This window comes from Pongo pygmaeus, chromosome X (assembly GCF_028885625.2).
Source record: "Pongo pygmaeus isolate AG05252 chromosome X, NHGRI_mPonPyg2-v2.0_pri, whole genome shotgun sequence".
Taxonomy (NCBI): domain Eukaryota; kingdom Metazoa; phylum Chordata; class Mammalia; order Primates; family Hominidae; genus Pongo; species Pongo pygmaeus.
In genome coordinates, this window is record NC_072396.2 from 76,042,960 (window position 1) to 76,055,189 (window position 12,230).

The 12,230-nt window shown below is 43.0% G+C and overlaps 1 protein-coding gene across 2 annotated transcripts in view; it reads right to left on the reverse strand.

Moving 5' to 3' along the window:
- Positions 1-319, reverse strand: part of DMRTC1 (DMRT like family C1) — a 71,664-nt gene extending 71,345 nt beyond the window's left edge. The window contains exon 1 of one of the 2 annotated variants that reach the window (XM_054472231.1): positions 42-319. In XM_054472231.1, the coding sequence (XP_054328206.1) occupies positions 42-102 (61 nt within the window). In that variant the 5' untranslated portion in view covers positions 103-319. The remainder of the gene's footprint in view (positions 1-41) is intronic. The other variant, XM_054472226.1, reaches the window with a different exon arrangement.
- Between the last annotated feature and the right edge of the window lie 11,911 nt (positions 320-12,230).

Sequence of the window (12,230 nt, forward strand, 5' to 3'; positions counted from 1 at the left end):
CCGCAGGCCCTGGGTGTCACCTCTACCGCGGACGTTCTCACCTGCGGCTTTGGCTGGCCCAGGAAGCAGGAACTCTGGGAAGAGATGCGCGTCCACGGGCATTCGGCGGCCGGAGCGCTGTGTGCCAGGCCGCGAGGACAGTGACGTCGCCGCGGCTGCTGCGGCGGCTGCTGAGAAGACCCGGAGCCCCAGGGTCTTGAGTCGGAGACCGCCGCCCTCAGACCGGGAGGAGGAGGAGGAGGAGGAAGCGGGAGGGGAGGGGGCTAAGCCTCCGCCGCCCGGGTCTTCCCGGAGCTGTGGGAATGGGCGGGCGCCGCCCGGCAGTGCCTCTTCTGGCAGAAAACAGTACCGCAGGCTACAGCCTGAGGGATGCGGGGGCGCTGCTCCCAGAGGTGGGGCTGCTCATGTGAGGCTTGAAAGAGACCATAAGCCTAAAAGCCAGGCCCAGTGTAAGCGCTTAATAACTGTTACCTGTTGTTGTGATGAATCCGATCATTCTGGATTACCTTCGTATCCCTCCTTCTCTCCTGTGGAGAAGACTCCTAAGAGCGTAGGCATTTCTGTCCAGCGGCTGCCTCTGCAGCTTCCTCTTCCGATCATCTACCTGAAGTTGCTTTGCTCAGTGCCTGGCCTAGAGTAAGCACTTAGTGAGTTTTCCTTTGCGTTCGTTTCATTATTATAGTGTACATCGCATCTACATTGCTTGCACCCTGTGTGGTCATCTAGATGTGGAGGAAGGACCCGGGAACCAAGCGACCTCCATGGAGAACTGAAGATGTGTTTCCTTTTCTTTATGATCAGTGGATCTGGGGTGCACAACATCAGTTCTCTTGTGTATTATTTCTCTCCTACACAGTCTGGAAAGTTATTGTTAATTGTAATCTAACTTTGCAAACCACCATTCCCATAATGACATCCTCTTCTTACTTCTCTTACTCTCATGTCACTGCGCCTCATCCTTTCTCTACAGAGCGCTCTCTCCCATTTCACCTCTCATCTGAGATTCGGGGACCTTAAATCGACTCCTGCTTTGAGGTCAGCCCCTAGGAAGCCTGCAAATAAATAATAGCAAGAAGACTCCTCCACCCTAGCAAGTGCATTCTCTTATTGTATCGTGGTACAACTTAGCATTCCTTTCTTTCATCCTAACCTTTCTAGACAGTAACCCGTATAGCCTCCTCACACATAACAAAACGGTCGACGTTGTTGTTGTTGTTGTTATTGCTGTTATTGAGACGGAGTCTCGCTCTTGTCACCCAGGCTGGAGTGCAGTGGTGCGATCTCGGCTCACTGCAAGCTCCGCCTCCTGGGTTCAAGCTTCTCCTGCCTCAGCCTCCTGAGTAGCTGGGATTACAGGCGCCCGCCACCACGCCCGGCTAATATTTGTACTTTTAGTAGAGACGGGGTTTTGCCATGTTGGCCACGCTGGTCTTGAACTCCTGACCTCAGGTCCGCCCTCATCGGCCTCCCAAAGTGCTGGGATTACAGTCGACTTTTATATAGCAATTGTTATACCTCGCAATAACACGTACTAAATTTCCATATAATGTCCACGCTTGCACTTCAAATTTCTTCCATTGATCTAAATTCTGTTGTTGCTAATTCTGCTATAAAGATTTAGAAATTGTTTTTGTGTGATTAGAACTAATTCCCCCCTCACTATTCTTCTTTTACAAAATTTCTTGAAAATATTTTGGAAAATGTTGTCATCTATAAGAACTTCAAAATCAAAGTTTTCAAGTTAAAAAAAATTCCCTGGCTTGAATTTTAACTAGAATTTCTTAGGACGTATAGTTTACTATGAGAATAATTAACATCTCATTAACATGAGAAGATGGAGGGTCCTCAGCCACAAAATATAGCATGTTCTTCATGTTCTTCCATTGATTCTGCTTTTTAATCAGAGTACTTCAGTCACCTTTTAGTTTGCTTTATATAGCTTTTGCATAATTCTTAAGTTTGTCCATGGCAGTCTTTTTAGTTTCATTGCTGCTATGAATTGTGTATTTCCCATTATGTCTTCTAATTACTTATTTCTGACATGTAGGAAGCTTACTGGTTTTGTGTACTTTGGGGCATACGGCCATCTTAATATCCCCTCTCCTTAATTAGAATGCTTTTTCAGTGGATTCTCGTGCGTTTTCTAGGTAGGCAATCACAGTCTCTGCATATTATTAATACAGTATTCGTTTTCCCTTTTCTTATCACATTGACTAGGACCGTGGTACCCTGTTAGCTAATAGCGGTGATGTGAAACTTTTTTGTTGTCCTTGTTCCCACTCTTAACGGGAAGCACTCCGTTCATTTGGGGCTAAATATGTTGTTGGTTTTGGATACCGATTGTGACATTTATCAACGTATCGTCTGTCAGGTCCAAGTTACTCCTTCTTTGCTCTGCTTTGTCACACTAGAGATGATCCTTGTGAGTCTTTCTCCTAAGCCAGCTAACAGAATGTTAGGCTCTGGCCACAGAGAGCACTGGGGGTGACCCTACGAATCCCAGCAGGAAAATTCGTCCCTCCTGCTAGTAGCAGTCTCCCGTTTGATGATATTCACTGAAGGAGGTCAGAGACCAGTGCAGTCAAGCTCCAGCTGCACCTCCAGACCATGATTTCCCCACTATCAGTTGCCTCTGAGCAGCTCCAGCCTTCCCATGCACCACCACCACCCGCCACCTTCCTGCCTTGGTGGTCTCTTCTACAGACCAGCAAAGGCCCACACTCTCTGGTAAGTTTCGACACCACTGGCAGGCTGCAAGTTCTTTTGGCAGCTACATCCTCTTCAAAGAGGTCTGATTCTCAGCTCGGGAGGAACAGTGAACTCTCCTACTCCTTTATTGCCTGCTATTCCTCATCCTAGAGGTAGTAGCTGCTCTTTTGCAACTGCTACTCCTGGACCCCTTAAAGTTCTCTTTTGTGCCTTTTAGAGGGTAACCCCCTTCTACCACTTAGCCATGTTTTATATTCACTGTGCTCTGTCCAAATAACCTGCATGGTTTCTGTCTCCTGATTGGGCCCCGACTCACATACTGCTTATCAACCTGGAGATGTCTCCTTCTAAACCAAACTTTCTAGCAGGCTTTCTTTTCTTCTTCACCTTCGCCGTCGACTCCTCCTCCTCCTTCCTCTTCTTCCTCTTCTTCTTCTTGTTTGCAAATGTACTGTAAATTTCATCAAACGTCTTGTCATTATCGATCAAATTATTCACAAGGTTTTGCTTCCATAAGGGCTTTTTATATTTAAAGAAGCCTGGAAAAATGCAGACAACACAAACAAGAGATATGCATTAGAAACCATTGCAATGAGCAGGGTGCAGTGGCTCTCGCCTGTAATCCCAGCACTTTGGGAGGCTGAGGCACACGGATCACGAGTTCAGGAGATCGAGACCATCCTGGCCAACGTGGTGAAACCCCGTCTCTACTAAAAATACAAAAATTAGCTGGGCGTGGTAGCGTGTGCCTGTAGTCCCAGCTACTCGGGAGGCTGAGGCAGGAGGATCGCTTGAACCTGGGAGGCAGAGGTTGCAGTGAGCTGCGATCGTGCCGCTGCACTCCAGCCTGGTGACAGAGAGAGATTCTGTCTCAAAAAAAAAAAGAAAGAAAGAAAGAAAAGAAAAAAGAAATCATTGCAACGCACAGTAGTGGGAATCATACAGATTTCTTTAAAACTGTCCTTGGTGAGTCTTTGGCTGCAGACTCTCATTAAGATACTGTAAGTACTATAGAATCCTCTCTACTTTGCCCACTGAACCCAACTGCTGGCCATGCGGAGGGTTTTAGCCTGTGAGGTGAAGGAGAGCTCTGTTCCCTGGAACGCTCCCCACTGTAGTATTTGTTCACAACTGTTCTCTGTTCTCCCCACGACAAAGTCACCCAACCTCCTCAAAAAGCTATCCAATCCACTACTCTGTCCACAGACAGACCTGAGAGGGCCTCTGCAGGCCAAGGAAGGGGAAAAGCCAAGGCCAAAATGCTTTACGCTTTTGAAGAGGGGCCACCAGAGGATGACCCAAGCTGAGAGCAGTGTGCTTGCTAGGCATACTCAGGCTGAGTGACGCATTCAAGCTTCCTTCTCCTCATGCTCTCTCTCTGCTTCTCTCTGCAGCAGCATAGGCCTATGCCCTGCCTCCCTTTACCACCCCACAGACTGCTCACACTAGCCTGCTCTAAAAAAGTAAAGAAAAGGTAGAAAACGGGCAAAACTTATGGACCTACTCCCCAGAGTCAGAAATTCAGATGGCCAACAAACCTGCATGTTGTGCACATGTACCCCAGAACTTAAAGTATAATAATAAAAAACAAACAAAATCTTCAGGCCGGGCACAGTGGCTCACACCTGTAATCCCAGCACTTTGGGAGGCGGAGGCGGGCAGATCTCTTGGGGTCAGGAGTTCGAGACCAGCCTGGCCAACAGGGTGAAACCCTGCCTTGACTGAAAATACAAAAATTAGTTGGGCGTGGTGGTGCGCGCCTGTAATCCCAGCCACTCAGGAGGCTGAGGCAGGAGAATCGAAAAAAAAAAATTCTTCGATCCCACCAACAATCAGGGAAATACTCATAAAACAACAAAGAGATACAATTATTTACCCAACATACAGCAAATCCATTTTTAAGTAGATTCATATCAAATATGGCAAAACACAATTGTAAAGACTGTCAATCAGCTGTAAAATTTTAAATGCGTATACACTCAACAACAAAAATTCACTTATAGGTATTCATCCTTCGTATTGGTACCAAATAAAATAATGGACTCCCAGTTAAGCTTGAATTTCAGATCCACAGCAAATACTTTTTTAGTATAAGTGTGTCATGTATGCAATATTTGAGGCATTCTTACACTAAAACACTTACTAAATGCTAAGAAATTATTCATTGTTTATGGGAAATTCAAATGTAACTGGGTTTCCTGTACTTTTATTTGCTAACTCTGGCAACCCTAATCCTAGAGAACCACCCAATCCTATGCACAAGGAGATGTGTGCAAGAATTGTCATTGCTGTCTTGTATATAATGGTTACCAAAACTGAAAACAACAGAAATATTCATCAATAAGAGAATGCTTTTAAAAACTACACTGTGACTAACTACCGTGTGTAAGTTGAAAGATTAAGGAAGATTTACAGGTATGATGTGAAAAAACATCTATTCTTGAGTTTTAAAATGTTAAGGAACAATATATAGGATTGTCATCATTTAGTCAGACAAAGCAAAACTCAATTATACATTTCTGTGGGTAAAAATACACTAGTGTAAAAGCATAGAACAGGTCTAAAAGGATACTCATCAACCTTTTAAGAGTGGTCACCTTTGTTACGCTTTTTTTTTTTTTTGGTCTTTTGTTTTTTGTTTTTTGTTTTTTGTTTTTTGTTTTCCTTTTTCTGGAGAATGGGGTCTTGCTATATTGCCCAGGCAGGTCTCGAACTCCTGGGCTCAAGCTATCCTCCCGCCTCTTGCCTCCCTGAGAGCTGGGATTACAGGCGTGAGCCACCGCGCCTGGCCTAAGAGTGGTCACCTTTGGAGTGGGGCTTTTTATTTGGGGGGTTGGAAGTATGTACTTTCTATCAAATGTCCATCATTCCAACACTGACTTGGACTTGCAGTGCCAACAAATGTTAAACTTATCAAATTCCCTACATGCAAAGGTCTGTCTCTGGGCTTTGTGTTCTTTTCTGTTGACCTATTTATCTCAAGAGCCAGCGCAACACTGTTCTAATTAGGATATCTTTATCATACACATAATTTACATTATGGCAAGTTCCCCTCTGAGTTCTTACTATTCAAAAATGCGTAAGAGTAGCTGCATGTCCTATTCTGTTCCGTCCATAAGAAAATTCTCAACTGGCAAGTTCAGTTTGACCCTGGTCAGAAAACAAGGATCACCCATATAGTTCCATCCCAGCTGTGTTCATTGAAGCTTCCAAATATATCTCAGGCTGTTGAGCTATGGGTTGTTCATATATGGCCAAATAATACAGCGTGAGTAAGTCTTAATGTAAAATAATTACAGTAAATGTAATTGTGAATCCGCTAAATTCACCAATTAAAAGAGACCCTCAGGTTGGATTTTTAAAATGAGAACCAAGAAACACGTTTACATCAAAAATAAATAAATAAATAAATAAAAACAAAAAACAGAAAGATTGAGAACAAAAGTGTGGAAAACAATATAAAACAAAAAGAAAGTTGGGGTAGCAATTTTTTTTGTTTTATTCCTTTTCTTATACTGGCAGCACTTTAAATTGGGAGTATAAATTACATGCACAAAAATGCACAAATCCAAATGGTTAAGTATAGAGATGGCTGATTTTTGTCCAATGCATTCACTTTGGTAACTGTCACAGAGATCAGAATAGAGACGACTTCAATCACCCCAGAAAGTTCCCTTGTGTTCCTTCGCAGTCAGTCAGTATCCAGCCCTCCCTCCAGCGGCAACCCCTTTTCTGATTTCTATCACCGCAGATTAATTTTGCCTCTTCGGCAACTTTATAGAAACTGAACCACGGTGCTCATTTTTTTCAGGCTTCTTTTGCTCAACTTAACGTTTTTTGAGATTCATCCTTGTTGTTGTGTATATTGACAGTTTGTTCGTTTTTATTGCTGAGTAGTATTCCATTGTATGAGTACATCACAGTGTGTTTATGCTCCTATTGACGGTGGTACAGCCCGATGACCTGGCTAGCTGCCAGGTCTGCTGCTCCCCTCCTTTTAAAGGTATCAGTGTCAACACACTCCACACCAGAGCCAGCAATTATCTCAAGTATTTCAAAGGTGTATTAGTCATTCAGGGGTAGTTAAAGTGAGGGGCGTCCCCGAGGAAGGGAGAGGGAGGCATGGGGGAGGGAGTGGAGCACCTGGAAATATATACAGGACAAGGAGCCCCCCTGTAGGAGTTTTTAATAGTGTCGGGGGAATGAACCAATTTCTGACAGCCCACAGAGTGCAGGGGAGGCTGAGGAGTGAGTGGAGTGAGGAAGAGCAGTGTTAGCAATGTGCAGGTGAGATTTCTAAGAGTGAGCTTAGCAGGCGGGAGTTATCTAGGAGACTGGCACATGCCACTCTCAGGTTTACCTGGAGGTTCCTTTATTATGTGGGGTATTATGTCTGCTTACGCTGTGTGGGCATAGGCAAACAAATAGGAGCACATGCATTTGGATAGGTGCCTGACCTGCAATCATGGGCCCGGGACCAGACCTGATACATCAGCATCCCCTTGATCTGGACCTGGACAGCCTAGAGGAAAACCCAAGGCCTTAAAACGATAACGCTTGCTATGGATGGCTTTATGGGCTTGTTTCATGAGCTTTGGGTCAGAAAATAAGAGGGGGGTCTGTTCCTGGGGGCAGGAAGCAGGCCTGGCATTGTGTGAGGTCCGGCCTTTGGGATGTAACTTCAGCTATGTATACACGCAGATTAGCACAGGGGGTAGGTAGCCTCAAGCAGTAGCCTTGCCTCAGGAGGCACACGGGGACAAAGTTTTAGCCTTAGTGGAAATGGGCTTTGTTCCCCTAGGGTGGGTATGGAAACTCTAGTGAGGCTGGTCTTAAAAGTGTGGTTTTATGCACACAATGAGGAGGATGGGGAAGGAGAGGGTTATAACCCAGGAGTCTAGACGGTGGTGGTTGTTTGGACTGTGGTCATCCTTTGAGATACTTTGGTTGGCTGGGCTGTAGTCATCATCCAGGATGTGGTGATGGCCTCCCAGGGCCAGTATGACTCTCGAGCCAAATCCAGGACTTGGAGGCACAGGTCAAGGTCAGAAAGTCTATCATCATAACTACGCTAAAGGTAGCTCTGGGGAGCACAACCAGTGTAGGACCACATTATTTTTTATTCATCCTGATGGCTGGTCAGGCTACTGTTCGTATGCCTAGTCAATGGTTTTGTAGACGACTAGTTGTACACTACGGATAGAGATGACACTGTGGGTGCAATACTGCCTTGGTAGCCTGGCATTGAGTAGGGGAAACTGTGTCCCAGATCCAAGCCATCAGCCATATCAGGCACAGCTAGGCCAGTGATAGCCATCTTTCTCTCCTTTCTGCAAGATCTACATGGTGGTAGCCATGGGTCTATAGGCCAACACTTTTATTTCCTGCTGGGAAGGGCCTGTAATTAGCTAACCTTTAAATCCATCATAATCATGGAAAGCCTTAGAAAGTGGTAGTGCCTGCTTTCCAGAAAAAATAGAAAAGTCATGTTGGATATTTCACTGTTCCATCTATGGCCAGTGGATCCCAGTGTATTATCCTGCCTTGGGTCCAGGTGCCAACTCTTTGTGGATTGCATTTGGGTAAAAAAAAAAAAAAAAAAAAAGGACACAGAAATGGAGTATGGAGGTTGTGCTCAGGAAATGGGAATCAGAGTTGGGAATCCATGACTTGGAGTCCAAATATATTCATATATTTGTGGGGATTGACAAATTTCACCCATATGGAAAGTATTACTGGGGTCCATTTGGCTCCAATAATTAACACAACCATGTTTAGTTTGACCCATCCCGTTGTCCTTTGAGTCAGGGCATCAGTGAAAATCATCAGGCTGGCGAATTTGATGGGTGCTATGACCATGGTAAAAATCACACAGAATAATGGTCTCAATGGTGAGGGTTGGCAGAGGGTGGCATACGCTTGCCTCTATAGCCTATAAACCACCTTGGTGAAAAAGAATCCTCTGCTTGAATTTGGAAGGATCCCCAGGAATCCAAGTGACCAGAGAACCTGTGCTGAGTAAGGCCAGAAAGTGTTGAGTATTATGAGGGAACCAATGGACCACCAGGGCTGTATATGGCCATATGACCCTGCAGGGTGGCACCAAAGATGGCCAAGTCTCTATTATATGGAGCTATCGGTTCCATTGACAAAGGTTGGGGAAACTAGAGAGGCCATTTAGTGGGAGAGCCATAGAATATCAATGGCCCAGCATTTGCCCCAGAAAAGGATACTTGTGGGCCATTTAAATGGCCCATTATTAGACGTCCTATAGTTCATTTTCATTTTATTTCCATATGGTTTTCAGGAAAAGGTGGTGTTTGGTTACCTAAGTTCTTTAGTGGTGACTTGTGAGATTTTGGTGCACCCATCACCCAAGCAGTATACACTATACCCAATTTGTGGTCTTTTATCCCTCACCCCTTCCCAACCTTTTCCCCCAAGTCCCCAAAGTCCACCGTATCATTCTTATGCCTTTGCATCCTCATAGCTTAGCAACCATTTATGAGCGACAACATACAATGTTTGGTTTGCCATTCCTGAGTTACTTCACTTAGAGTAATGGTCTCCGATTCCATCCAGATTGCTGCAAATGCCACTATGTCATTCCCTTTTACGGCTGAGTGGTATTCCATGGTATATATACACACCACAATTTTTTTATCCACTCACTGATTGATGGGCATTTGGGCTGGTTCTATATTTTTGCAATTGCAAAATTTGCTGCTATAAACATGCAAGTGCAAGTGTCTTTTTCATATAATGACTTCTTTTCCTCTGGGTAGATACCTAGTAGTGGGATTGCTGGATCAAATGGTAGTTCTACTTTTAGTTCTTTAAGGAATCTCCACACTTCTCTTTTCCACGGTTTGTACTAGTTGCGCACTAGTGCTTTGTACTCGCTTACATTCCCACCAGCAGTGTAAGAGTGTTTCCTTTTCACCGCATCCCCACCAACATCTATTATTTTTTGATTTTTTGATTATGGTCATTCTTGCAGGAGTGAGGTGGTATCACATTGTGGTTTTGATTTGCATTTCCCTGATCATTAGTGATGTTGAGCATTTTTCATATGTTTGCTGGCCATTTGTATATCTTCTTTGAGAATTGTCTGTTCATGTCCTTTGCCCATTTTTTCATGGGATTGTTTGTCTTTTTCTTGCTAATTTGTTTCAGTTCCTTGTAGATTCTGGATATTAGTCCTCTTTCTGATGTATAGATTGTGAAGACTTTTTCCCACTCTGTGACTTGCCTGTTTACGCTGCTGTCCATTCCTTTTGCTGTGCAGAAACTTTTCAGTTTAATTAAGTCCCACCTATTTATCATTGTTTTCGTTGCACTTGCTTTTGAGTTCTTGGTCATGAAGTCTTTGCCTAAGCCAATGTCTAGAAGGGTTTTTCCAATGTTATCTTCTAGAATTTTCACAGTTTCAGGTCTTAGATTTAAGTCCTTGATCCATCTTGAGTTGATTTTTGTATAAGCTGAGAGATGAGGATCCAGTTTCATTCTTCTACATGTGGCTTGTCAATTATCTCAGCACCCTTTGTTGAATAGGGTGTCCTTTCCCCACTTTATGTTTTTGTTTGCTTTGTCGAAGATCAGTTAGGTGTAAGTATGTGGCTTTATTTCTGGGTTCTATATTCTGATCCATTGGTCTGTGTGCCTATTTCTATACCAGTACCACGCTGTTTTGGTGACTATGGCCTTGTAGTATGATTTGAAGTCCAGCAATGTGATGCCTCCAGATTTGTTCTTTTTGCTTAGTCTTGCTTTGGCTATGCGGGCTCTTTTTTGGTTCCATATGAATCTTAGGATTATCTTTTCTAGTTCTGTGAAGAATGATGGTGGTATTTTGATGGAAATTGCATTGAATTTGTAGATTGCTTTTGGCAGTGTGGTCATTTTCACAATATTGATTCTACCCATCCATGAGCATGGGATGTGTTTCCATTTGTTGGTGTCATCTATGATTTCTTTCAGCAGTGTTTTGTAGTTTTCCTTGTAAAGGTCTTTCACCTCCTTGGTTAGGTATAGTCCAGGTATTTTATTTTATTTTATTTTATATTTTATTTTTTCAGCTATTGTAAAAGGAGTTGAGTCCTTGATTTGATGCTCAGCTTGGTTGCTGTTGGTGTATAGCAGAGCTACTGATTTTTGTACATTAATTTTGTATCCTGAAAGTTTGCTGAATTTGTGTATCAGTTCCAGAAGCTTTTTTGGAGGAGTCTTTAGGGTTTTCCAGATATAAGATCATATCATCAACAAACAGTGACAGTTTGACTCCCTCTTTACTGATTTTGATGCCCTTTATTTATTTCTCTTGTCTGATTGCTCTGGCTAGGACTTCCAGTTCTATGTTGAATAGAAGTGGTGAGAGTGTAGATGACCTATAGTTCTGAAACAGTTTTCCCTGCTACTAAGTGGTCGAGGAAGCCTAAATCTCAGTTTCTAGTGTCAGAGAGTCTGTTTGCGATCTTGGCGATTTGGGTGTCAGGGATCCTTATTGTCGCCTATGGGCCTCTTTCATTTAAAGGCTTTATTTTGTGTTTGAATTTGATAGACAATGGCATCTCCTCAAACTATTCAAAAAAATTAAAGAGGAGCGAATTCTCCCTAACTCATTCTACGAGGCTAGCATTACCCTGATACCCCAACCAGACAAGGACACAACAAAAAAAGAAAACTACTGGCCGATATCCCTGACGAACTTAGATGCAAAAATCCTCAGCAAAATACTGGCAAGCCAAATCCAACGGCACATCAAAAAGAAAATACACCATGATCAAGTGTGATTTATTCCAGTGATGTAAGGATGGTTCAACATACAAAAATCAATAAACATGATACATCACATCAACAGAATAAAAGACAGACACCATGCGATCATCTCAATAGACACAGAAAAAAATTTGACAAAATTCAACTCCCCTTCATGATTAAAAAAAAAAACCTCTCAACAAAGTAGGCATAGAAGGACCACACCTTAAAATAATAAAGCCCATATGTGACAAACTCATAGCTAACATTATACTAAGTGGGGAAAAATTAAATGCCCTTCCACTAAGAATTAGAACAAGACAAGGATGCACACTTTCACCACTTCTATTCAACAAATATCCTTCCTTCCAGACAACATAATCTTATATCTAGAGAAAACAGAAGACCCCCACCAGAAAACCGTTGGAACTAATCCAACACATTCCGTAAAGTTGCAGATACAAAATTGACGTACAGAAATCGGTAGCAACTTCAGACACCAATTATGAAATAGCTGAAAAAGAAATCAAAAAGGCAACTCACAAAGCAATGGGGTTACAAGCATGAGCCACTGTGCCCAGCGGAGAATTCTTTATATATTCTTAACACAAATGCTTTATCAAATATATGCTTTGCAAATATTTTTTTCTCAGTCTGTGGTTTGTCTTTTCACACTCTTAACTTGGGTCTTTCCAAGAGCAAAAGTTTTTAATTTTGACAAAGTCCAATTTACCAGTTTGTTTCTTTGTGGTGTTTTTTCTTTC